Below are 27,985 nucleotides of genomic sequence, written 5' to 3' on the forward strand. Positions count from 1 at the left end.
CTAGTGTCCATGTGATAGAGAGCTGTGTTTCCCTAGATATGCGACAGAGACCTATGATTTTAGGTGGTGCCTTTCAAGGGCAGGACATTTGTTAGTATAGAATCACACAATGAGAAAGTAATCTGGCCCCTCAGTGCTCTCACTCCTTCATGGAGATGGTCACAGTTTGGTGCTAGTTTAGAGGGACAACATAGTACCATGGTTAGAAGCATGACTTGAGCTTCACAGCCTGGGTTTGAATTCCACATCTGCCACTTTCTAGCTGCATGACCTTGGACTGATTACCTAAATTATCTGTACCTCAGTTCCCTGGTCAGCAAGATGGGGTTACCATAATGGAACCTACTTTGTAAAATTAAATGAGTTAATGTATGGAAAGTGCTTAACATGTAATAAGTGCTATCTAAGTATTTGCAGTAATTATAAGAGTGTTTTTCACACTTCTTCAACACTTGCTAATTTCCCTTTGAGACAGAGGGCAGAGCAGACCTCAGGCACAGAACTTAAGGCAAGGTCACTTGAGCCCAGAACTTTGAAGCTGCAGTGAGCTATGATCACACCACTGCACTCCAGCCTGGGTGACAGAGCAAGGCCCTGTCTCTAAAACAGACAAACCAGGGGGCCAGGTATGGTAGCTCATGCCTGTAATCCCAGCACTTTGGGAGGCCAAGGCTGGTGGATCACTTGAGGTCAGGAGTTTGAGACCAGCCTGGCCAAAATGCCAAAACCCGTCTCTACTAAAAAGACAAAAATTAGCCGAGCGTGGTGGCACATGCCTTTAATCCCAGCTACTTGGGAGACTGAGGCAGGAGAATCACTTGAACCCGAGAGGCAGAGAGGTTGCAGTGAGCCAAGATCATACCACTGCACTCCAGCCTTGGTGACAAGAGTGAAACTCCGTCTCAAAAAAAAAAAAAGATAGGATCAGTCTGAGTTGGCCCCCGTTGCGTATCTGTGTGAAGGGAACCTCTTCCCTCTCTTTCTACTTCTCTGTTTGATTCTGGTTTTTGTCTTGCAGAGGCTGCAGGCGAGTGAGACCCAATCTTCAGATTGGGAGGACTCTGAAGACTGGCTTTCGGCTCACAGTTTAAAGTGTCAGAAGCTTACCTTGGCTGACCTGATAAGCCAGGGCACAGAAGTGCTGTAAGTCTGAAGCTGTTCCCCACAACCCCCACAGCTGCAGCAACACATGCAGCCCCCTGGGCCTGAGAGACCCCCTCATAAGGCTTTGCTTCTTCAGAGAGGAGGACACCAATGTTGTGCAGAAAATACGTTTCTCCACCCAGATCATCCGCCACTTTGAGTCAAAGCTTTCTGAGTAAGTATGTTTCTTAGCATCCTCCCAACACCACGGAGCTCAAGAATTATGTCATTTCAGTCTGGGCATGGTGGCTCATGCCTCTAATCCCGGTACTTTGGAAGGCCGAGGCAGGTGGATCACTTGAGGTCAAGAGTTTGAAGCCAGACTGGCCAACGTGGTGAAATCCTGTCTCTACTAAAAATATATATTTTTTAAATTAGCCAGTCCCGGTGGCGCATGCCTGTAATCCCAGCTACTCGGTAGGCTGAGGCAGGAGAATCGCTTGAACTCGAGAGGTGGAGGTTGCAGTGAGCTGAGATCACGCCATTGCACTCCAGCCTGGGCAACAAAAGCATAACTCTGTCTCAAAAAAAAAAAAAAAAGAAAGAAAGAAAAAAAGAATTATGTCATTTTGGTAGCCTGGAAGTAACTTTGTTCAAACAGCAATATCTGTGAGACCTTGGGCAATAGAGTGGGACCCTGTCTCAAAAAAAAAAAAAAAAAAAAAAAAGTCTACCACCCAGGGAGATGGGCAGGTCTCTTCCCACTTCTAGCCCCAATTTCCTCTTTTCTCAAATAGAAAGGTTGGACCAGATCAATGTCTCTCAGCCTTTTCAAATCCATAGTCTAGGGCCAGGCATGGTGGGCCATGCCTATAATCCTAGCGCTTTGAGAGACGAAGTTGGGAGGATCACTTGAGCCCAGAAGTTCGAGGTTGCAGTGAGCTATGATCATACCACTGCACTCCAGCCTGGGCAACAGAATAAGACCCTATCTCTAAAAAAATATAAAATGAAATCCATAATCCCTTGGATGACACAGCTTCATCTGGTGTTTAATGGTTAAGAGTAATGACTTTCAATGTCAAATTGATTGCGTTCATACCTTTGCAAATATATGGCAAAAACGTGCATGCATCCCCACTCCTAAACCAGATTTTGATAGCACATGTGTATTAGTCCATTTTCATGCTGCTGATAAAGACATACCTGAGACTGGGCAATTTAAGAAGAAAGAGGTTTAATGGACCCACAGTTCCACATGATTCATGGCAGAAGATGAAGGAAGAGCAAAGGGACATCTTACAAGGCAGCCAGCAAAGAGAGAATGAGAATCAAGAGAAAGGGGTTTCCCCTTATAAAACCATTACTCTCAAGCCAGTTAACCAGAAGTTGATTGCTGAATGGCCATTCATGGAATGACCAATTGCTCAAATTTCTCAAAACCATTGAACTGTAGAATTTATAGTAACTTTTATTAGGTTGGAAGCTGAAACAGGTTTTAAAGAATTCTGCAATATTTTGGTTTATCAGTTTTAATTGTGAATCCAGCATTTTAAGGAATGTTCAAGTCTATTTAGCTAATTGGTCATTTGGCAAATTGATTTTCAGAGGATTGGCTTTCAGTAAATTGACTTTTAGCAAATTGAAGGTAACAAATCCTGTTGTTACCTTCATGTTGGAGATGGTGAAACTGGGGCTCAGAAAGGTTACCACACCTGTCCAAGGTCACACAGCTAGTAGATGGCAAAGCTAGATCTTGAACACAAACATGTTTTATTATAAAGTTCATCTTCAACTGGGCACAGTGGCTCATGCCTGTAATCGCAACACGTTGGAAGGTTGAGGCGGGAGGATCGCTTGAGTTCAGGGGTTCGAGACCAGCCTGGGAAAAATGATGAAACCCCAACTCTACAGAAAATATAAAAATTAGCCAGTTGTGATGGTGTGCATCTATAGTTCCAGCTACTTAAAGGCTGATGTGAGAGGATCACCTGAGCCAAGGAAGGTTGAAGCTGCGGTGAGCCATGATTGTACCACTGCACCCCAGCCTGGGCAACAGAATGAGACCCTGTCTCAAATAAAAATAAGAAGAAGATAAAAATAAAGCTCATCCTCTTAGCTCTATTCATAACTCATGTATCACTTATGACTCTATCTACTACCCACTACCCCATGATCTCATTTCCAAAGACCTCTTTTGTCCCTCTCTAGGCCCCTAAATCTCACCTGCCCCCAGTGAGGACAAGTCAATTAAATTCAAGTGACTGAGTCCTTACCTTGTGTACATGATATATGCTAGTCTCCAGTCAGGCATGCAATAAGGCAACTTCCAAAAGGTCCCCCAGCTACTTTTCAGAAACTAGGTTTTTTGTTAATCAATCCAGTGGAAATGATTGCTTAACTGCCTCTGTTGTGCCTTTATGATCAGTTTCCAGGAGACTAGGAACAATTTCTTCTGAGAAGCCACAGATTCGAGCAAGTGCAAGGGTGGTCTTCCAACTTTCTCACAAGAACACCCTCCCCCATCCTCCACAGACCTGTCCACACCGGGCAGAATGAGCACAGAGTGAGCTTTGTGGAAAAAGGAGACGAGGTTAGATGAGCAAGTTGAAGTCCGGGAGGGCCTGATTCCACTGCTTGATCCACCAAACCATTGTCATTTATCCTGTGCGCTGTGTTACCAGTAGAGCGGCACCTATAAACTCGATCCCTTTTGCAATCCCCTTATACCTAGTGCCCTGGCAAACCAAGTATCTTCAGTTTTGTCTTTGCTTGATTTTGCTCAGGCTTGAGTGCAGTGGAACAATCATAACTCCATGAAGCCTTGAACTCCTGGGCTCAAGTGATCCTCCCACCTCAGCCTCCTGAGTAGCTGGGACTACAGGCATGCACCACCATATCCAGCAAATTTTTGTATTTTTTGTAGAGACAGGGTTTCACTAGGTTGTTCAAGCTGGTCTTGAACTCCTGGCCTCAAGTGATCAAGTCAGCCTCCTGAGTAGCCAGGACTACAGGCGTGCACTACAGTGCACTTAAAATGTTCACCACCTTCTTCCAAGACCCTATGCACATTAAAAAAAAAAAAATTCATACCTGCGTTTTGTGTATGTAAGTGGCTGTTGTTGCTCAGTGAGGATACTGACCTTGGGTGATGAGTCTTTCTGATGTCTTGACAGCACTATTGAAGTCTATCAAGAGAGAATTCAGTGGCTAACAGAAAACAGCAAGAAGGTAACGGGCGTAGGTTTAATTCTTTGCCCCCTTTCACTCATTCCATCTGTATTTGTTAGAACCCTTTCAGTTGCAAATGATAGACCTCCAATGTAAATTGGCTTAAGCTAAAAAAGGCATTTACTAACCTACATAAATGAAAACCCAAGCCACAGCTGGATCCAGGTGCTCAGATGATGTCACCTCTAGGCCTGTGGGCTCTGCTTTCCTCTGAGTTGGTTTTATTCTCGGGACATCTCTCTTCGGGCGTAGGAAGGTGGTGATCAGCAGCTCCAGTAGAAAGGAACCTCACTTCCTGTTCCCTGCACAATTTCCAAATCCTGGGATTGACTCCCATTGACCAATTTACACCAATCAACATAGCCAAGGAGATGAAATATACTATCTGACTAGGCCTGGAACTAGTGCTCACTTCTGGGGCAAAAAAAAAAAAAAAAAAAAGACATGGGGGAAGGGGAAAGAGACTGGGGGTTAGCCCCCCCAGCCCTCATGGACTGAGAAAGGGAGACAGATGGTTGCATGTGGAAGGCCAGAGCACTGTTACCAGAAGGGGGAATGGGTGCTAGGCAGGTGAGAATGCAGATGTGCACTAGGCATTTAACTTCAGACCCACAATGAGATTTAGAAGACTAAGGCTGATCATCTGGATATCACTTTTCTTAAAAATTTGATTAAGGGCTGGGCGTAGTGGCTTATGCCTGTAATCCCCACACATTGGGAGGCCTAGGTAGGTGGATAACCTGAGGTCAGGAGTTCAAGACCAGCCTGGCCAACGTGGTGAAACCTTGTCTCTGCTAAAAATACAAAAAATTAGCCAGGCGTGGTCATGCATGCCTGTAATCCCAGCTGTGCTGGAGGCTGAGGCAGGAAAATTGCTTGAACTCAGGAGGTGGAGGTTGCAGTGAGCCGAGATCACGCCATTGCACTCTAGCCTGGGCGACACAGTGAGACTCCATCTCAAAAACAAACAAACAAACAAACAAAAAAACCGCAAAAGTTTGATTAAGAGCTAGGCGTAGTGGTGCACACCTGTAGTCCCAGCTACTTGAGAGGCTGAGGCAGGAGGATTTCTTGAGCCCAAGAGGCTCAAAGCTGCAGTGAGCTATGATTGGGCCACTGCACTCCAGCCTGGATGACAGAGCAAGACCTATCTTTAAAAAAAAAAAAAAAAAAAAAAATTTTAATTAAATGTTTTTCTCAGAACCCAAGGGTAAATGAGTGATCATGGGCAAATTAACCTTTGATTTGCTTTCTTATTTGTTTTAGCTTAATTGCCATCAACTGGCACTTTTCTGGCTTCCCGTTTGCTTCCACCCTTAGGCACAATCTTCAACTCTTGCTTTAAACCCTGGGAAAAGCAGATGCTAAAAGTCATGCTCCCTACTCCCAATCCCCACCTCTACCCAGGACAGTGGGTAACAACATAGTGCTAAGCCTGTCTGTCCCGCCAATTCCAGGGTGTGGTCTACACCTCAGATCCAGAACCTCCTTCACTCGCTTGGACAAGTTGAGTAAGCAGATGCTTGTCTGCGGCTATAGCTGGACCCCTCTGGTTGCCCATGGTAACAGGCAGAGAGACCCCAGAGGAATGAAATCCTCCCATACTCCATAGGCATCCACGTAGCACATGCTGCTCTTACCGACCCACCCCTATCACCCCATCCTGTCACCTTTGTCAAAGTTGACAGGGATCGATAGCCCCTTCTTCCTACCACCCCTTTCTGACAGAGCTACAGAGAAACCATGGAAGAGCCCAGGGAAGCGATCACCTGTGAATCAGCTCACTGGCTCCCTGGGTGTTGAGGCAGGCAGCCTGATATGATGGCCAGATAATCGCTGGTCACCATTCCTGTTCTGCTCTCTTACTAAGGCCCTAGAAAGTGGCCTCGCTTCTCTGGATCTGTGTCTGCAGAGGATAAAAGGAGAAGTTATAAACTAGTGGCATGCAGGCCAAATCTGGCCCACAGCCATGCTGTTCCAGGCTCCCTAGTTTTAAATATTTTTCAAATTAGTTGCCAAGATTTTTAAAATCCTGATATTTCACTTTCATGTCTGCTATCAGACTTCTCTTGAAAAATGAGACTATCTGGTATTACCCGGCTCCAGTTGCCTCTAACATACTTGTCCAGTTATTTCTATGGAATAAATGTCTAGAACTTCAATGGCTAGGTTTAGGAAATGAATGTTTTCAATTCCAAAAGCTGTAAAGTCCTCATGGCAGCTTGTTTTTAATTTAAAAGAAATAGAACTGGCTCTAGATTTCAACTTCTTGCCTCCAGACTGGCAATACCCTAGAAAGCCTTGTGCCATATTTGGGTCATGAATTCAACAAACACATATTGAGTCATTGTATAACAGACACTGTTCTAGGATTGAGACTACCAACATGACCAGTACTTGCTAAAGGAATGGTTCACTGGGGGGAAAAAAACCCATGACTAATACTAAGGTCCTGTCTTCATGGAGCTTACATGCTGTAAAAAGAAACAAAGCTGAGTAAGGGAACCGAGAGTGGAACAGAAGGCCTATTTAAATGGAATGGTTGAGGCCAGACATGGCGATGCACACCTGTAATCCCAGCACTTTGGGAGGCCAAGGCAGGCAGATCACTTGAGGTCAGTAGTTTGAGACCAGCCTGGCCAAAATTCTGAAACCCCATCTCTACTAAAACCACAAAAATTAACCAGGCATGGTGATGGGCGCCTGTAATCCCAGCTACTCGGGAGGCTAAAGCAGGAGAATTGCTTGAACCCAGGAGGCAGAGTTGCAGTGAGCTGAAATCATGCCACTGCACTCCAGCCTGGGAGACAGAGTGAGACTCCCTCTCAAAAATAAAATAAAAAATAAATAAATGGAATGGTTGAGAATACTTACTCTAAAGAGGAGACATTTGAAAAGGCACCTAAAGAAAGTGCAGAGGTGAGCCCTGCCAATATTTTGGGGAGAATGTTCCAAGCAGAGGAGACAGCAAGTCCAAAAGTCTTGAGGCAGGAATGAGCTTGGTATGTTCCAGAAGCAGCACATGGGCCAGTGCAGCAAGCACAGAGTGAGCTACGTGGAGAAAGGAGACAAGGTTAGATGAGCAGGTTGAAGTCCAGGAGGGCCTGATTCCAAAGATGAAGGCTTTAATAAAGCCGGGGAGTGACCTGATCTGACAAGTTTCAAAAGAATCACACTGGCTGCTGCATAACTTGACTATACAGGGGGTAAAAGTGGAAACAGGACAACTGCACTGGGTGAGAACGATGGAGGCTTAGACTCAAGCTCTAGGGTCGACAGAATGATATATGGTAGATTCAACGCACAACTGGAAGGTAGGACCAGCAGAACTTGCCGATGGATTAGATAGGTTTGGGGCCAGAGCACCTGGGCCAGTGTTGAATGGCATTTACTGAGATGGGGAAGGCTGAGGGAGAAACAGACTTGAGAAGGAAAACCAAGAGGTCTTGTTTTGGACATGTGAAGCCTGAGGGACTTAGTAGACTTCCAGACAGAGAAGCGGAGCAGGATGTTGGGTGCACAGGTCTGAAGTTCCAAGAGAAATCTGAAGATGGACCTCAGATAATTATTAGCGTTTGGATGGTATTCAAAGGCATGACACTCAGATCACTGAGGAGGTGATCAAAGAACAGTAGTTCTCCACCAGGGGAGATTTTGCCCCACAGGAACATTTGGCAATGTCTGGAGACATTTTTGATTGTCATGGCTGGAGGAGAGGGGTTGTTACCTACATCTAGTTTATCAGCAGCCAGGGATGCTGTTCACCATCCTGTAATGCACAGGACAGCTCCCTACAAAAGATAATTATCCAGCCCAAATGTCAATAGTGCCAAATATCAGTAGTGCCAAAGCTGGCAAACCCTGGGGTAGATAAAGAAGAGAGTGGCCAGGCGTGATGGCTCGTGGCTGCAATCTCAGCACTTTGGGAGGCCGAGGCTGGAGGGTCACTTGAGGCCGGGAGTTCAAGACCAGCCTGGGCAATGCAGTAAGACCCTATCTCTACAAAAAAATTAAAAAACCAAATAGCCAGGTGTGGTGGCGCACACCTATAGTCCCAGCTTACTTAGGAGATTGAGGCAGGAGGATCACTTGAGCCCAGGAGTTCCTGGCTGCAGTGAGCTATGATTGTGCCACTGCGCACCTGGAAGCCCTTGTTAAAATAAAGACTCTAATTAGGTAAGCCTGGAGTGGGACCTGAGACTGCATTTCTAACAAGTTGAGGGATGGTGATGCTGTCGGCCCATGACCCACACCCTCAGAAGCAAGTTCCTAGGGCACACAAGTATTGTGACTTTGGAACAAGGAGGAGGGACTCTCTAGGAAAGGAAATTAAGAAAATCTGGGCAGTGAATAGAGGGGAAAGTGGGAAAATGTGGTGTCCTGGAAGACACATGTACAAAGTGTTTTAACTTGTTAAACTCTTGACACAGTCAAACTGTGCTATATGCTACTCAGAGTTCGAGAAAGTTGAGAATTTGGATTTAACCCTTGGGCTTGGCAAGACAAAGGTCATTGATCACCTTGACACATGTGGTTTCAGAGGAATAGGAAGGTGAGAACCTAACTTGAATGGGTCCCCGGGAGGTAAGGATGTGTGGCTAAGATGGAGAGCCGAAAAATGAAACAGCAGCAGGAGGGAGAGGTGGCATCCTGAGAGGTCTATATCTTTTTTAAGATGGGCGATATTATAACCTGTTCGTATGATGATGGAAGTTGTACAATCAATAGGAATGGATGATCCAGGAGAAGGGATGACACAGAAGCAGAGTTCCTATTTAGCAAGAGAAGATCCAGTGATGCAAGTCAAAGGTTAGCCTAGACCGTTGCTGGTTGGCCTTAGATTCATTTTAACTGGAAAAAGGTGAAGTGTGTAGGGCTATGGGCTGGTAGGTCAGTAGACTCTGCATGGAAAGATTTTTTTTAATTCTCTCCAATTTGTTTCTGTTTTCTCAGCAAAATTGGAGGCAAAATCACTTGCTGGGAGAGTACAGAAAGGGAGTGCTGCAGGTGTAAGAGAAGATATAAAATACTCTCTGAGAGCAGAAGAGTGAATTCAACAGGAAAATTAGATATCCAATAAAGTAGGATTTAAGGAAAAACACCAAATGGAACCTACTGCCCCTAGAGAACTATCAGTTTCATATGAATGAAAGTTCCAATCCACAATGCAGCTTTAACAAGATGAACATTTATGTGCAGAATCAAACAGCATCGACAAGTAATACAGACAGTCCTTGACTTAGAATGGTTCGACTTATGATTTTTCCACTTGTGATGGGTTTATCAGGACGTGGCCCCATCATAAGTCTAGGAGTAATAACTGTAGAGTAATAATACCATTTAGAAACATAATTAGAAACTTGGATGTGGTGGCACATGGTTGCTTGAGCCCAGGAGTTCGAGACCAACCTCGACAATATAGCAAGACCCCATCTCAAAAAGAAGAAACAAGAAACATAATTAGAAACTCACAGAGATACCATTGCAGCTGGTGAACCTAACACATCTGCCTTTGATCGGTAGAGTAGGCAAAAAATAAATAAGGATATAGAGAAATTAAATCAGATAAGCTAATATAAATAGCCATCAAATTTTATATCTTCAAACAAAGGGTGCTTTTCTACAGTCTCCAGATTTTCTACAATAACCATGTATTACTTCATAAGATTAGACAAGAAATATAAGGGGAAAAAACTTACAAAGAAGAGGCTGCCACAAAATAAGAGCAGTCATGCCCAGAGTTGAAGTCATGATATTGGGTTTTGCTTTTCCCTTGTAAAATGGGGTTTCTGTCTGCTGCTGCTTGTTAGGGATGAGGGAAGTGTTCGCATCACTGCATCGCACAGAGCAGCTCAGTGTAGGAGACGCACAGACTTGTACTGGCTGTTTCCAAATGCCCTCTTTGGTTTTAGGCATTTGGCCTCATCAAAGGGGCCAGAGTCAGCATCCTCATAGATGTGTCAGCCGTCAGCAGTGGCCCTCAGAAAGAGGAGTTCCAAAAGGACCTCATGGTAAGTCTGTCTGGTGCACTGAAACACCTGGAACCACCCACCACCCCCAGCCTTTCCTTCCTGAGCTTGCTGACTAGCCTGTTTATAGCAAATGCAAGATAGGGTGTCTTATAAAGAACAGTTCACACTTAATTAGCACCTACGGTTAGAGAACTATGTTGAATTCTACAAAACCCAACCACAGAGTCATTTTCGGTTGTAGTGTGAACTTCCAGTATTCTCACCACGACAGTACCTGCCAACTAGACTTTGACTCAAGAGCTCCCATGTTTCCCTGGAAAGAGGATGTGAAGACTCCTGCATAGCATAGCACAGCACAGGGCTTCTGGCCCTTTCTGGATGGAGGAGCTATTCTGGTTTCTTTGGAGTTATGGTTCCCATTGGATACTCACCAGCTCTAGCTTGAGAGCAGTGAACAGGCTGGTGTTGCCCATTGCTCCATCCCCAACTCACATCCATAGTGGAGAAGCTAAGAACTAGAGTCAGATGGCTGGAGTCAAATCCCAGCCACCTCCACCAATTCCAGGCCATGTGACTGCGTTAACTAATCTCTCTGTGTCTTACTTACCTCCTCTGTAAAATGGGGATGATAACAGTGACTACCTAGGGTTGCCATAAGGGTAAAAGGAGCTTGTACAAGTGAAGTGCTCTGTGAGAAGTCTTCTCATAAGTGTGCAGTGAGAAGTCTGGCCTGGAGAAAAGCCTCTGCAGCCTGATGTGGTGTGGACAGGCTATTTTCTTATGGGTACCATGGCAGCAACAGCCCGTTGTATTTTGTACAGGTCCTGCAGAGCCTTTATGAGGCTCAGTGTGGGGCTGTCCTCCAGACTTGTTCCCTGTTCCTGGTCTCAGTGGATGTCAGGGGACAGGTTGCAGAGCAATCTCCCCCTTCATGACAAGTCCTCAGGACAGAGTTTCCAAAGATCCCTCAGGTGGAGTGGTCTACTATTAGCCAGGGCAGAGCTCATGGGATGGCATACAGGTGGAATTTCTAGCTGGCCAGGAAGAAGAGGGAGAAGTTATGGATACTCACCAGCTCCATCTCCAGCTCACATGCCTTAGAGAGAAACCACTGCCCCGACCTCTGTCCTCCCTCTCCAGGTGCCACAGGTAAGTGCCAAGGGGCCAACCATAGCACACTGAGATGGCAGCCCAGATGCTCATCCCACCCACAGGAGGCCCGGCAGGTGGGAAGCAAATGTTGGCTTGGTGCTGGCTGCTAAGTCCAGCCTCAAGCAACCATATTTCAGCACAGCTCAGACCCAGCCCAGAGGGGCCGGCTAAGGCGAGAGAGGCAAAGCCAGGCTCCACATTCCCCTGGCTATGGGAGCCAGTGACGTCCTTTTGTCCAACAGAGCCTCATCGATGAGCAGCTGAGCCACAAGGAGAAGCTATTTGTCCTGTCCTTTGGCACCAACGCCAGGTCCCTCTGGCCGGACCCCATGGAAGTCAGCGCCTCTGTGTGAGTGGCTTTCCTGCCTGACGGTGATATTGACTTTTTCATTTTCCTCCCTAACCAGCAGAGTCTTTATTGAATAATTCAACTGCAAACCCCAGGACACTACTAGATAAGTGAGTACAAAGAGACAACTCACAAAAGCAGAAACAATTTTTGGAAAGATGGCCATGCAGCAGTTCATAAACTGACAGATAAGGTGACCACAAGACCCGTTTTTACCCCCAAACTAGCAAAGATAGTTTTATTATTGTGAAAATAAGACATACATGTTTTTAAAAATTCCAACAGTATGAAAGGATGATAAATAATAGCAAATGAGTCCCCCTCTTTTTTTTTTTTTTTTTTAAAGACAGGATCTCATTGTGTCTCCCAACCTGGAGTGCAGTGGCACAATCATAGCTCATTGCAGCTTTGACCTCCTGGGCTTAAGCAATCCTCTCACCTCAGCCTCCTGAGTAGTTGGGACTACAGGCATGTGCCACCACACCCTGCTACCTTTTTATTTGTTTATTTAGACAGGGTCTCTGTTGCCTAGGCTGGAGTACAGTGGTATAATCTTGGCTCACTGCAACCTCCACCCCATGGGTTCAAGTGATTCTCGTGCCTCAGCCTCCCAAGTAGCTGGGACTACAGGCATGCGCTACCATGCCCAGCTAACTTTTGCATTTTTTGGCAGAGACAGGGTTTCACCATGTTGGCCAGGCTGGTCTCGAACTCCTGATCTCAAGTGATCTGTCACCTTGACCTCTCAAAGTGTTGGGATTACAGGCATGAGCCACCACACCCAGCCATTTTGTTTATTTTTGTAAAGATGGGATCTTGCGATGTCGTCCAGGCTGGTCCTGACCTCCTGGCCTCAAGTGCTCTTCCAGTCTTGGCCTCCCAAAGTGCTGGGACTACGGAAGTGAGACACTGTGCCTGACCCAAAATAGTTCCTTATATCACTTCCACAAATAATATTTGCACACACATGCATCTATGTGTTTACCTTCTTATTTTGACATAAACAGGACCTATATAACACTGCTCTGTGCTTTGGCTTTCTAGCTGGTCTTGAATCTCTTTCTCTGTCAATGCATACAAATCTACCTCATTTGTTTTAATGGCTACATAGGACTCTACTGCATGGATGTCCTTTAGTTGGGGGTTTCTAGCCTGGGGTTTTTTTTGAGGGATAGAAGGGAGGTATGTAAGAATTTCTATTTATCCGGTGAGTAGAAATTTCTTTTCCATGAAAGGAATGTCCTCAGTCACCCACCATGTGTTGGTTGCCATACTAGGTACTTTGCATGGATGATTGTATTTAGTATATATAGCCACCCCATGGAATAGGATTATTATCCTCATTTTGCAGATGAGAAAATGCAGACTCAGCTTAGGGAAGATGCCCAATGCGGCAAAGCCAGGATTGGATTCCAGATCCCAGAAAAATGCACGTGCTTTGGCCAGGGCCAGTTGCTCATGCCTATAATCCCAGCACTTTGGGAGGCCAAGGTGGGAGGATCGCTTGAGCTCAGGAGTTTGAGACCAGTCTGAGCAACCCAGTGAGACCCCATCTCTACAAAAAATTTAAAAATTAGCCAGGTGTGATGGCATGTGCCTATAGTCCCAACTACTCGGGAGGCTGAGGTGTGAGGTTTGATTGAGACTGGGAGGGAGGTCGAGGCTGCAGTGAGCTATGGTACTCCAGCCTGGGTGACAGAGACCCTGTCTCCAAAAAAAATTTAAAAGTTAAAAAAAAAAGCATGTGCTTAGATTTCTAGGAGGGAGGCCCCCTCGCCAGCACTAGCTGTAAAGAAGAGCCCTTCTAGATAGAGAATTGCCCACTTCTGGCCCTCTGGCTTTGAATCCCAACCCCAACAGTCACTGCGTGTTCTTGACAAGTCCCTTAACTCTCTCATTTGCAAAACAAGGCCAATCCTACCCACTCTTCACAGGACTGTTATGGAGATGAAATGAAAACAAAGTACCGGGCTAGTGCCAGGTACTCAATGAACGAGAGCATTTTGGTGAAGGAGAGCATTTTGTACTCTGATTTCCACTTTAGGTGGAGCAGTGACCCCTGGGTTGTTAATGGATGGCAGCCAAAAGTTCTGCATCTTCAGGAACTCCTAGAATTCTCTTGTCATATCCCTGTGTCATATCTTTACCATGTGTACTATTGTTTTGTTTTGTTTTGTTTTATTTTACTTTATTTTATTTTATTTTATTTTATTTTATTTTATTTTATTTTTGAGATGGAGTCTCACTCTGTCACCCAGGCTGGAATGCAGTGGTGCGATCTTGGCTCACCACAACATCCGTTTCCTGGGTTCAAGCAACTATCCTGCCTCAGCCTCCCAAATAGCTGAGATTACAGGTGTGCTCCACCATGCCCTGCTAATTTTTTTTTTTTTTTTTTTTTTTTTTTTTTTTTTTTTTGTATTTTTGGTAGCAACGAGGTTTCACCATGTTGGCCAGGCTGGTCTCGGACTCTGACCTCAAGTGATCCGCCCTCCTTGGCCTCCCAAAGTGCTGGGATTACAGGCGTGAGCCACTGTGCCCGGCCTACCATGTGTACTATTGTTGATTTTTCTTTACTTCAATTCTATTTATTTTTTATTGAAAGAAACTTGTTTTTTTTTTGTTTTGTTTCGTTTTGTTTTGAGACAAGGTCTTGCTCTGTCACGTCTGGAGTGCAGTGGTACAATCATAGCTTACTGCCATCTTATCTCCTGAGCTCAAATGATCATCCAGCCTCAGCCTCCCCAGTAGCTAGGACAACAAGGGTGTGCCCAACTAATTTTTTTTTTTTTTTTTTTTTTTTTTTTGAGACGGAGTCTCGCTCTGTAGCCCAGGCTGGAGTGCAGTGGCCGGATCTCAGCTCACTGCAAGCTCCGCCTCCCGGGTTCACGCCATTCTCCGGCCTCAGCCTCCCGAGTAGCTGGGACTACAGGCGCTGCCACCTCGCCCGGCTATTTTTTGTATTTCTTAGTAGAGACGGGGTTTCACCGTTTCCTTTTTTGTAGAGATGGGGTCTGGCTATGTTGATCAGACTGGTTTTGAACTCCTGGCCTCAAGTGGTCCTCCCTCCTCAGCCTCCCAGAGTGCTGGGATTGCAGGCATGAGTCACTGCTCCTGGCCTGAAGGAAACTTTCTATCAATACCATAACTGAGAAGTTCATATCACTTGCATGGTTATACTTCTATAATCATGTAATTATATTTCTATAATTAGAAAGCAACCATATATCTTTCTTTAATGGCTTTGAGAAAAAAAAAAAAGCAGCCATATAAATAAATACAATGAGAGAAAAACAATGGTTTTAAATTCCAGCTTAAATCTATTGGCTAGAGAAGGCGCTAGACCTGGGACTTGTTCTTGCTGTTCAAAAAGGAGACTTGACAGTTATGATCATGAAAGATGAACTTATTAGCACCACACTGAGATTTTCTCTTTCAGATTTTTGATTTTTTGAAGTAGAAAGAACAGACCTCTTTCACTAGTGTTGTGCAAAATTTTAGCCAAGAAAGAATCAAGTTATTTTTCTTCTCACCAGTGGTGTATACCCCAACCCACGTGGGACATAAGCCACACAGCCATAATGCTTTCTCTTAGAGCCTTCTTAGGGTCGCGGAATTAACTCCATGCCTCCTGTTGAGGGCTGGCTCCCAAGAGAGTAGCCATGGGGAAGAAGGAACTCAGCCCCAGACCCTCACATAGCACAATTTCTAAAAACTCAGATCTTAGAGTCAGACCTGGTTTGAAATCTCAGTTTTAAAAGTTGCTTACATTATCACCTTGGGCAAGTCCTAACTCAGTTTCCTCATCTGCAAAATGGGAATAAAGGTACTGCCTCAACAAGTTATCATTAGGTTTAAATGAGCTAATATTTGTCCTGGGCCTGGTACCTAATACTACAGGCCAGGTGTAGGGTCTCACACCTATAATCCCAGCTGTTTGGGAAGCTAGGGAGGGGGACCTCTTGAGGCCAAGAGTTCAAGACCAGCCTGGGCAACACAGTGAGACCCCCATCTCTCCATAATTTTTTTTTTTTGAGATAGAGTCTCACTCTGTTGCCCAGGCTGGAGCGCAGTGAGAGTGGCACAATCTCAGTTCACTGCAACCTTCCACCTCTGGAGTTCAAGCAGTTCTCCTGCTCACCCTCCCAAGTAGCTGGGATTACAGGCATGTGCCACCACAGCTGGCTAATTTTTTTTGTATTTTTAGTAGAGATGGGATTCACCATGTTGGCCAGGCTGGTCTTGAATTCCTGACCTCAAGTGATCCACCCACCTTGGCCCCCAAAAGTGCTGAGATTACAAGCATGAGCCACTATGCCCAGCCCTCTACATAAAATATAAAAATTAGCCGGGCAGGATGCCACACACCTGCAGTCCCAGCTACTTGGGAGGCTGAGGCAGGAGGATCGCCTGGGCCCAGGAGTTCGAGGTTACAGTGAGTTATGATTGCACCACTGCACTTCAGCCTGGGTGACATAGCCAGACCTTATCTCTAAAAAGAAATTAAAATGAAATTAAATACAAACAGTCTTATAATTAGGTTGCCATTGTTGTCTCCCCCCAGCCTCCAGGAACTTAAGCTCTGGGTAAAGACACTGCAGCCTGATGGAGGCAGCAACCTGCTACAAGCTCTGAAGAAGATCTTCACTCTCAAGGGGCTGGATTCCCTGGTGGTCATCATGAGAAGCTGGTAGGTCTTCTTTCCTAAGCAGTTGACATACTACACGAAAGGAACTGAAGAACCAAACCACTGTTTGAGAAAAGATTGGCCGGTCACAGTGGCTCATGCCTGTAATCCCAGCACTTTGGGAGGCCAAGACAGGAGGACTGCTTGAAGCCAGGAGTTTGTGACCAGTCTGGGCAACACAATGAGAACCTATCTCTTAAAAAAAGATAAAAATTAGCTGGTCATGGTTGTGTGCACCTGTAGTCCCAGCTACTTGGGAGGCTGAGGCAGGAGGATTGCTTGAGCCCAGGAGTTTAAGGCTGCAGTAAGCTATGATTGTTCCACTGCACTGTAACCTGGGTAGCAGAGTGAGACCGAGGGAAGGGAAGGGAAGGGGAGGGAAGGGGGAGGGGAGGGAAGGGAGGAAGGGAGGAAGGGAGGGAAGGAGGAAAGAAGGAAGGAAGGAGGAAGGGAGGGAGGGAGGGGAAGGAAGAGGAAGGAAGGAAAGGGAGGGAAAGGGAGGGAGAGAGAGGGAGAGAGGGAGGGAGAGAGAGAGAGAAGGAAGGAAGGAAAGAAAGAGAGAAAAAAATCATCAATCATGGCTCTTCACACATACATGAGGGAAAGATCGCAGTCACAGGCAGAAAGAGAGAGAAAAAGAAAGGAAAGAGAGAAAGGCAAAGAAACAGAATGAAAGAAAGAAAAGAGAAAGGAAGGAAATAAGGAAGAGAAAAAAAGGAAGGAAGGAAAGAAGGAAGAGAAAGAGAAAAAGAAAGAAATGAAAAGAAAAAAAGAAAGAAAAAGAAAGAAGAAAGAAGGAAAAGAAAAGAAAGAAAAGGAAGGAAAGAAGGAAGAGAGAGAAAGAAAAGAAAGAAGGAAAGAAAGAAAAGATCATCAACCATGACTCTTCACACACACACATGAGGGAAGGACTGCAGTCACAGGCCACCCATCTGCAGAGGAGGCAGGGCAGCCAGGCCTGCAGTCCACCTAGCCCTGCATCCCGCATAGGTGACCTGGGACACAGGTGGCCAGTTAAGAGTGGGTAGGTGTTCCTTGGGAATTACCATTGTGCTCTGAAATGTTCTCAAAGTGATCTGACCTGGGGTGTCCACTTTTCTGCCTTGTCCCCAGCCCAGATCAGCCTTCTGAAATCCTGTCCGACTACATCCAGCAGTCCACCATGGGAAGAGACCTCATCATCCACTTCATCACCTACAGCTGCGATGATCAGATGCCCCCTGTGAGTGCCCGAGATTCTCTGAGATGTCCCTTGGCTTTGGTGGTAGTCAGTTGGGCTGGCCTTTGAGGCCTCATGCTTGGACAGGCCCCCGAGTGTGGATGAGAATGCCCCTGTCCTTGTGCCTGGTTCTCCCTTTGGTAAAATGGGAAGCTTCTGTTAATTGGGAGGTTCAGTCAAGGAGAAGGCTTACTGGAGTATTGGTGTTGCCCTAGTGAGGGCTGACCCTGGCCTCATCCCTGCAGGCTGTCCTGAAGAACCTTGCAGAAGCTGTTAGGGGCTACTACCACTGCTACAGCCCAAAGATGGAGGTAAGCCCTTCTGGCAACACGTGGCCCCTCTTCTTCTCTCCTTGTCTGCCTCCAAGGTTGTACCCAGGAGGTCTGGGCCAGGACCATACTATACACTTGTTTCTCCTTTTCTCCCTGTCCCCACCTGTATTCAATGAGGTTACACAGGTAAAATCGGGTTAGAATGAATATGTGGGAAGAACAGGGACAACCTGAAGTCACAGGAGATGCTTTGGTCAGCCTGTATGATGCATTGATTGCATGCCTGGGAGCCCAGAGGCCTTTTAAAACCCTGCCTGCAGAATCCTCAGTCACTCTCCAGTTGCCGTTAATATAGGCCCCAGCCTAGCTCTGCTCCCCGCAAAGCACTGAGTCTGAATTGCCTTGATTTTCTCTCCTAGATCAACTCCTGCTACTGCAGGGGACCCACTGCAGAGCAAAATGAGCAATCCATTCTGTACCGATCCATCCATTACTGTCCTTGTCCCAGTTAATAACTAGACATCAGCCACCCTGTGTTCACAAGGGAGGCAACGATTAGCAAACATGTGTGTAGATCCATTTGGAAGATTAAGAATGCAATCATCTGGTCGCTCCCGGGCTGTGTCTTGCCTACCGTTAATAACCATGAGTAAATGAGTGTTTGCATCTCACAAGTGAATTCAAAGGTCACAAGGTCCCTGCTTGTCATAGCAGGGAGCCAAACTCAGGCAGCACCCTATCTTGATACCTCATCATCTGGACTCTCTCTGTAGGTGACTCACACTACAGAGGTTAGAAAGGTAAAGTAAATGACTGAAACTGACTGGTTTAAGGAATATTTTATCTTAAAACCTGTGACTTGACCAGGCATGGTGGCTCATGTCTGTAATCCTAGTGCTTTGGAAGGCCAAGACAGGAGGATCATTTGAGGCCAGGAGTTTGAGACTACCCTAGGCAATATAGTGACAGCCCATCTCTACAAAAAATTTAAAAATTCACCTGGCGTGGTAGCATATGGCTGTAGTCACAGCTACTCAGGAGGCTGACACAGGAGGATCACTTGAGCCCAGGAGTTCGAGGCTGCAGTAACCAATGATTGCACCACCACACTCCAGCCTGAGTGACAGAAAAAGACCCTTTCTCTAAAAATAATAATAAAATAAATAAATAATTATTATTATTATAGCCATCCTAGTGCATGTAAAGTGTTTCTTTATACTTTTACAGTTAGAAAACTCTTCAATTGTTTTAAAACACAGCAGGTCAGTTGCACAAATGGAGCACAGCATGTCTGCAGGCTCTTCCTGGCACATGGGTAGCAGTTTATAAGGCCTAGTGGAGAGAGTCTGCCCCTCTGCCTGGGCATTGGCCTGGCTGCTTGCCCCTTCCTGGGTTGGCCTCTGCAGGTAGCCTAGTGATTCTGGCTGGCTGATTGCTCTTGCCACCCTCAGCTCTACACCAGCCGGGATATGGATGAGCTCCTGGCAGAAATTCAGAAGGCCCAGAGCCTCCTCAGCCACATGCAAGCCCTGAGGCACAGCAGCCCCTGTGAGGCGCTCACCTGCACCATGGAGGAGGTAGGTGGTGTGAGTGCCAATTCTGGGGCCTTCTCCCAGCAGCACTCAGCTGGCCTTGTTCCCCTTTCTCACCTGTTCATAGACGGCACAGCTGCCGGTGCCCGTCACTTCCTAAAATCGAAACAAGGCAAGGCCCACCCTTCATTGCACCCCAGAGCTCTGAGTTGGGTGGGCTGGGTGGGCCCACCATGGTGCCAGAAAGATCCTGGTGGATTTACTAACTGTAAAATTTATCTCAGAGAAGGATCAGCAGGCTCCTGCCACCCCCTCTGTCTTGTCACTCCCCTCCCTTACCCCCAGTCTGGAGAATCGTGAAAACCTCAACCACCCAGAACAGGCTGTCTTGAAGAGAGCCATTCTCACCTCAGCCACGGCTCACACCTGAAATCCCAGTGCTCTGGGAGGCCAAGGCCAGAGGATCACCTGAGTCCAGGCATTCAAGACCAGCCTGTGCAACATGGCAAAACACCGTCTCTACAAAAAATTTAAAAATCAGCCAGGCACGATGTCATGTGCCTGTAGTCCCAGCTACTCAGGAGGCTGAGGTGGGAGGATGATTGAACTTGGGAGGTCGAGGCTGCAGTGAGCCATAATAGCACCACTGCACTCCAGCCTGGGCAACGGAGCGAGACCCTGTCTCAAAAAAGAATTTTAAAAATGTATAAATACAATAGCAACAATTAGTATTAGAATTATAATAGTTCTTGGCCAGGTGTGATGGCTCACACCTGTAATCCCAGCACTTTGTGAGGCTGCAGCAGGTGGATCGCTCGAGGTCAGGAGTTCAAGACCAGCCTGGCCAACATGGTGAAACACTGTCTCTACTAAAAATACAAAACTTAGTGAGGCGTGGTGGCAGGCACCCGTAATCCCAGCTATGTGGGAAGCTGACTCAGGAGAATCACTTGAACCCAGGAGGCAGAGGTTGCATTGAGCCCACATAGTGCCACTGCACTCCAGCGTGGGTGACAGAACAAGACTCCATCTCAAAAAAAAAAAAAAAAAAAAAAGAATTATAGTAGTTCTCATTTATTAAATGCTCGTTATAAGATAGGCACAATGTTCAATTATTTAAATGTTTTATCTTAACAACAGTCTGAGTTAAGTATATTATTACTTTTTATAGATGAGGAAACCGAAGCTAAGAGGTTACATAACTTGCCTAAGATTGCAGAGATAGAAATAGATTGAGTTTGGATTGAACCCAGGTCTAAGGCCCAAAACCTTGCCAAGAGTTTCCAAAAATGAAGTGCATGTACTACTTGTAGTTTGCAAGATGATTTTATGTGGTGCATGGATTAATATATTTTTTAAATGGTATCTATTTCAAACTAGCTCATTATGGTCGTCATAGATCTTCTTTCTAAAATTGTGAAAGGGATTGAATTTTTAAACTTAAAGAAAATTAATAACTAAAAAGCTTTAATGTTACATGTTGATTCTTAAAATATAATAATACAGTAGTACTCAGATATAGCAAAATTCATGAAGGCAGTGCTCAAATCTCTGAAGTTTGGGACTTGCTGTTCTATGTTTTACTTCTACATTCACTGTGTAATTTAACCTCTCAGAGCCTCGGTTCTTTACTTTGTAAATGTGGCCACAGGGTGGCCATGTCAGGGCTCACTAAGTGATTTGCTGCAGGAGTTTTTAGTTCTCCAAAGCATGGAGGGGTGACCTGTCATTTTGGAGTCCGTGGTGCTGATCTTCCCGGTAAGGTTAGGGAGGGAGCCAGGAGCATAGGCCACTGTGAGAGCAAGGGAGTTGCTGGGTACTCCTCCCTCTTCCCCTGGAAATTCCAGAAATCTCCAGGGAAGGGGAGGGGATGACGGAAGGGAAAGGCAAAACTACCTTTAATCTACTATGGAGTGTTTAAGATGCTCCACTTGCGTTGACTGGGTGGAGGGTGAAGACTGAGGATTTTTCAGCTCTAAAATATGATTATGTAATGAGGGCTTTCTCATTTAATTTAGATTTCCACAGAGATTGCAAATGGGCTACTCATAAGCCTCTTGCCTAAACCCCCAAAGCATGACGCTCCTCTCACCATTGAGTTTCCAAACTTGGACAAGACTTCTGCAGAGTGGCTTAAGGTCAATGGTCTGAAAGGTAAATCTCCAAAGAGGGCAGAACCCAGGAAACAGGTGACTGACTAAAAGGCTTGAATCCGGCCGGGCACAGTGGCTCACATCTGCAATCCCAGCACTTTGGGAGGCCAAGAAGGAAGGATTAGTTGAGACCAGGGATTTGAGACCAACCTAGGCAACATAGCAAGACCCCATCTCTATAAAAAATAAAATTATCTGGGCGTGGTGGCATACACCTATAGTCCCAGATACTCAGGTAGGCTGAGGCAGGAGGATACCTTGAGTCCAGGAGTTTGAGGATACAGTGAGTTACGATTGTGCCACTGCATTCCAGCCTGAGTGACAGAGCAAAACCCTGTCTCAAAAAAATAAAAGGCTTGAACCCTTTGGAGCATCCCAGGCAGTGCTTACAACCTCAGAATTTATTTTTTCAGCCAAGAAATTAAGTCTGTATCAGGTCCTGGCACCCAACGCATTCTCTCCTGTGGAGGAATTTGTACCTATTCTCCAGAAAACAGTATCATCGACTATCCATGAGGTAATTCAGATTCATCATTTTCTCCAGTCCTCTGCAGGAGAGCTCCCTGGTGGCTTTTCCCACCTTCTTAAATGTTTTGGCAATAAGAATCACCAGGGATTCAGGCTTCCCACCCAGGACCCTAGAATGCACATGAAATCCACTGTAGCTGTTGGTTTTCAAAGATCTGAAAAATTGAACTCGGGAGATGGGGCAAGAGGGATAAATCAGGTACCACGGTCACCTCCTCCATGAAGGTTTTCTCCTCCCAACTCAGACAGGACAGACTTGCTGTCTTTATGTCCTTGCTGTACCTAATGCAGACTTCTGCTATTGCTCCCATAAAGGGTTAATGCATGAATTTTTACATATTTAAATCCCCATCAAGTATGAAGTATAAAGAGGGAACACTCTTCTCTAACTCTCTATCCCCCATGTTTAGTATGAGTAGGAAATCAATGAATGTTTACTGGATGGCTGAGAAGGTAGTTGGAAGGAAGGTTGGCCAGAAGAAGGAAAAGAATGATGAATGAATGGAAACGTAGATGGATGGATGGATGGATGGATGGATGGATGGATGGATGGATGAATGGACGAATGGATAGGTGGATGGATAGATGGGTGGGTGGGTGGATGGATGAATGGATGGATGGATGGATGGATGGATGGATGGATGGATAAATAGATGAGTGGATGGATGGATGGATGGATGGATGGATGGATGGATGGATGGATGGATGGATGGATGGATGCATGGATGCATGGATGGGTAAATGGATGGGTGAATGGATGGAAATCTGAACAGGTGGAAGGGGAAAATGGAAAATGGAAGGATGGATGACAAAATGGAATAAAGGACAAATGAAAGAATGAAAATAGAAATTAAAGTAAGGATGGAAGGATGTAGGAGTGAAAGGATGGAGAAATGAAAGGAAGGAATAATAGGTGAATAGAAAGATAGCAGAAAGATGGAACACAGGAAGAGAGAGGAGTAAGGGACATGTAGGTCTAGCAGTGCATGGATGAATGACTAGATGGATGGAGTGAGAGAGAGATGGATATGTTGACTTGGTGGAGGATGAAAAAACAAGATGAACAAATTGGATTTTCAAAGCATCTGTGAAGGCCTGTCTAGGTTTCCAAACCTAAGAAGCTATGGCCAGTATATTTTAAGGTCTCCAACTGTGCTCTCTTTTACTAAAACCCTCCAACCATATCTTCATGACTCTGATGTTCAGAAAAGCCTCTCAGGAAGACAGCCTGAGAGGCTTGCTGTCAGGCATGGTCCATTCAGGGGATCACTCTCTCTAAGGCTCTCTACTTCCAGTTCCAGACAAGGCAATGGACCTGGTGGTGGTGGCATTGCGGGGTGTGTGTGGTGGAGTTCTGGGAGGGAGTTCAATCCAACCTCGAATGTGTTCAGAGCCCACTTCCCTCTCCTGCACCTGATTTGGAGAACCAGTGCCCAAATTAAACTACATGTACTTCTGTTCACCTGCTCACCCTCCTGCCCATGCCTGAGAACAGAAGGCAATGATACAATTTGAATGGCACGATGGGACAGTGAAGAACATTCATGTGGACCCACCCTTCCTCTATGAGTACCAGGTCAGTGATGGGTTCAATCAGTCAGAAAATGGGGTGCAGGAGGCGGAGATGGGAGGAAGGTTCCCTGGGCTATGGAGTCACCAAGCCATTGACTAAACTCCCTCTTGTAAAGAGGGACTGTGTGCTCCACCTACAGGCCCCCTGGAGCTTTGGCCACCTCCTCCCCAAGCAGGGACCTCAATGCCTCAAAAAAAAAAAAGAAAAAAAAAAAAGCCTCTAATCCTCTGGGGAAAGATCTCCTTCCTCCCCCATTTGATGCAATGAAATACCGTGTGACTCTTCCCTTCCTGGTCTTGTGGCGAATTTGTCCATGATTTAGTGGAATGATTATACTGCCTGGATTCCCAGGGACTTGACACACCATTCCCTGAAGCCCACCTGGGTACACCTACTTCCCCTCAGGCCCCTTGGTTGCTCAGCCTTTGAGCAGCCGCTCACTGTGGCCCACACCTCTGCAGAAACAGCTCAACAGAGCTATGCGGATGTACGAGAGGCGAATCGAGTGGCTCTCCCTGGCCAGCAGAAGAATTTGGGGCACTGTCTGTGAAAAAAGGTACCTTTCCTAAGCAGGGTTCTTATCCTTCGTGGGTCTGATGTGTGACATGACGTTTATCTGACTCATGAATTCCCTGTTGGTATCATCAGAAGCCATCACTTAGATTAGGGATTGGGAATCTCTCAGCAGAACCCCCAGGGGAGGAAAAAGTCACCACCACCATCATTGATGTCAATAATATCATCGTTGTGTCACTGAGCATTTTTGCAATCCCAGCGCTTTGGGAGGCCAAAGTAGGAGGATCGCTTGAGGCCAAAAGTTTGAGACCAGACTGGGCAACATAGTGAGACCCTGTCTCTACAAAAAATAAAATAATTAGCTGGGCATGGTGTTGTACACCTGTAGTCCCAGCTACTTGGAAGGCTGAGGCAGGGGCAGGAGGGTCACTTGAGCCCAGGGGTTCAAGGCTGCAGTGGGCTATGATTGTGCCACCGTACTCCAGCCTGGGCAACAGAGCGAGTCCCTGTGTCTCAAAAAAAAAAAAAAAATCACACCTCCTCCCTGGCCAGAGCAAATGGGTCATGGATGAATGGATCCTCCCACCCAGCCAGAGGTGTGATGTTCTGATTGGCCAGGGTCAAATGCCTATCCCTGAAGCTTGCAGTGGGCTCAGTTTCACTCAACTCAAATTGACTGATAGAGGCAGAGGTGTTTCCCAAAGGAAAATCAGGATGCTGTTGCCAGATGAGGTAATGGATGCTGAGTTGGGAGAAACAATAGTTATCTATCATGGCCATTATTATGATTCCATACCTTGTTTGATGAATTAACATTTATAAATTATTATATTTTATAATACTATACATCTATTATTATTATTATTATTATTATTAGAGACAGGGTCTCGCTATGTTGCCCAGGCTGGTCTCAAACTCTTGGCCTCAAGAGTTTCTTCTGCCCCAGCCTCCCAACATGTTGGGATTGCAGGCATGAGTCACCACACCTGGCCACTATACATCTATTATGTAATTTTGTTCTTGAAGCAACCCTATGATGAGTCTTACAAGTAGTTTATAGTTAAACTACTTAAACAAAGATCAGAGAGGTTTTGTGACTTGCCTAAGGCCACACAGCTGGTATGAAGTGGAACTTGAACCAAGGTCTTCTGACTGTAAATCACATGGATTTTCTTTTGCTATTCATAGCTGTCTCAAAATGAGAATGGGGCAGGAGGTAGGAATATAAGTTTGAAGTTGTAAAATGAGAGAAAGAACGAATGAGGCTAGAGATCTTAAAACAGAGAGCAAACAAAAAGATAAAAATATTTTCCAAGAGGCCCAGATATACCTAATTCCTCATGTTACTTGCTCACCTGGTTTTTGCTTTCCCTACAAAGACCCCAACCTATGGCGGGTGTAGTGGCTCATTCCTGTATTTCCAGTACTTTGAGAGGCCAAGGCAGGAGGATCACTTGAGGCCAGGAGTTCAAAAACAGCCTGAGCAACATGGGCAGACCTGGTCTCCACAAAAAAAAAAAAAAAATTTAGCTAGGAATGGTGATGTGTGCCTGTGGTCCCAGCAACTTGGGAAGCTGAGGCAGGAGTATCTCTTGAGCCCAGGAGGTTGAGGCTTCAGTGAGCCATGATCACACCACTGCACTCCAGCCTGGGCAACAGAGAGAGACCATCTAAAAATATATATATATATATATGTATGTATGTATGTATGTATGTATGTATGTATGTATGTATATTCATATTCTGACCTATAAAAATATTGAATGCTAATTCTTTAAAGTAAATCTATGAAAATCATTATATGAAGCCCCTACCCCTTAAACCACCTCCACCATGAGGCTTTATTCCATTACAGCATCTCTTGGGAAAGAAGGGGGGTTCCATGACCCCATTAATCTACCATTGTAAGCCCACCTCTGTTGGCCTCAAACCACAGAGAAGATTTTGGCCAGCTATGAATTTGGCATGCAAAATTCCCCTGGAAAAAACTTTAAATAGTAAAATGGAACAAAATTAACATTATCTCAGAGATTCAGTTCTCCTCTTAAAGCTCGTGTTTCCTTTTAGGGTGGTTGTACTGCTCGATATCTCTGCGACCAATTCCATGTACATTATTCATATCCAGCACTCCCTGCGGCTGCTGCTGGAGGAGCAGTTATCCAACAAGGACTACTTCAACCTCATCGCGTACGTGTCTCCTGGCTCCTGGGGGCAAGGGTTGGTTGTGTGTGTTTGGATGTCATTGTTATGCTGAGGCTTTGGACATTGCCAGACGACAGATATTGACGTCATGGTCACCCGGCCTCCTAGGATAGCCATCGGTTTATCTGATTTGGATGATCTTGTTTGAAGCATTGAATAATTAAATGGTTACAGGACTGTCCTACTGGGGCAAAGGTGATAAGTGACCCCAAAACACACTGCTTGATCAACCAGGATAAAGTAATTCAGCCCATTGGCCCATTTGGCTTCCAAGACAAAACAGGCAGAAGAGGAAAGGAAGGACTCCAGCCATGCCTTAGTCTCAGTCCTCAGCCTGACTCCAGCAAGCCCCACCTTTTCAAGTATTTAGGATTCCAATTCTAAATTTAAATTAAAATTGTATATATAAATTTGGCCGGGTGCAGTGGCTCACACCTGTAATCCCAGCACCTCGGGAGGCCGAGACAGAGGATCATTTGCATCCAGGAGTTTGAGACCAGCCTGGGCAACATAGTGAGACCCCCATCTCTGTTTTAATAAATAAAAATTATACATATACATTTAATTATGTGTGTGTGTATATATATATAAATCGTATGCAATTTTTAAAACTGTATAGTTTGGAATTAAATACAATGAAGATCAGAGAGGTTTTGAAGATTTGAACTTTCCTCAAATTTATGTATAGTTTTAAAATTATATATAGTATATATAGTTTTAAAATGTTAATATAGTTTTAAAATTGTATATTATATGTAATTATAGTACATATCTAGCATTTTTAATTTAAAAACTATATATATAGTTTGTTTTTGTTTGTGTTTTTGTTTTTGTTTTGAGATGGAGTCTCACTCTGTTTCCCAGACTGGAGTGCAGTGGCTTGATCTCAGTTCACTGCAGCCTCCTCCTCCCAGGTTCAAGCAATTCTTCTACCTCAGCCTCCCAAGTAGCTGGGTCTACAGGCACACACCACCACACCTGGCTAATCTTTGTATTTCTAGTAGAGACGGAGTTTCACCATGTTGGCCAGGCTGATCTCGAACCCCTAACCTCAAGTGATCCTCCTGCCTCAGCCTCCCAAAGTGCTGGGATTACAGGCTTGAGCCACTGAGCCCAGCCATAAAAACTATATATATAATTTTTAAAATTGCATACTATTTTAACTAACAAGGGAAGACAGAGAGAAAAGGAACCCACTTAAAGAGTAGATTTTTATACAACCTCAAACCAAATAGGGCATTTTCTAAACCTATTAAGTCAACAGTTAGTATTAGATATTATTCTGTACCAGAGCCCAATCATTCCCTAATAAACTCTACAGAAAAATATTTATGGTAACATTATAGACAAGGAATTTTATTTATTCATCTACCCATTCATTCATTCAGCAATGTTTCATTGACAATCTGCCATGAACCAGTCCCTGTGCCAGGCACTGGGGAGATGGACATGAAGACACACAAAACCCATCCTCGAGGAACTCACAGCCTAACAGTGGGAGACAGGGATGTTAAGA

General features: G+C 45.3%; 1 protein-coding gene across 1 annotated transcript in view; it reads left to right on the forward strand.

Annotated features, from left to right (window-relative positions):
* LOC105485001 (von Willebrand factor A domain containing 3A) overlaps nucleotides 1-27,985 on the forward strand; it is a 63,695-nt gene that overhangs the window by 7,291 nt on the left and 28,419 nt on the right. Inside the window, 14 exon segments of the mRNA XM_071084227.1 lie at nucleotides 1,019-1,143; nucleotides 1,241-1,318; nucleotides 4,260-4,314; nucleotides 10,227-10,325; nucleotides 11,681-11,787; nucleotides 16,352-16,477; nucleotides 17,588-17,696; nucleotides 17,939-18,004; nucleotides 19,417-19,542; nucleotides 21,516-21,651; nucleotides 22,064-22,167; nucleotides 23,674-23,754; nucleotides 24,213-24,307; nucleotides 26,335-26,454. Of these exon segments, the coding sequence (XP_070940328.1) occupies nucleotides 1,019-1,143; nucleotides 1,241-1,318; nucleotides 4,260-4,314; nucleotides 10,227-10,325; nucleotides 11,681-11,787; nucleotides 16,352-16,477; nucleotides 17,588-17,696; nucleotides 17,939-18,004; nucleotides 19,417-19,542; nucleotides 21,516-21,651; nucleotides 22,064-22,167; nucleotides 23,674-23,754; nucleotides 24,213-24,307; nucleotides 26,335-26,454 (1,427 nt within the window).

The sequence above is a fragment of the Macaca nemestrina genome, chromosome 18 (assembly GCF_043159975.1).
Source record: "Macaca nemestrina isolate mMacNem1 chromosome 18, mMacNem.hap1, whole genome shotgun sequence".
NCBI classification, from domain to species: Eukaryota; Metazoa; Chordata; class Mammalia; order Primates; family Cercopithecidae; genus Macaca; species Macaca nemestrina.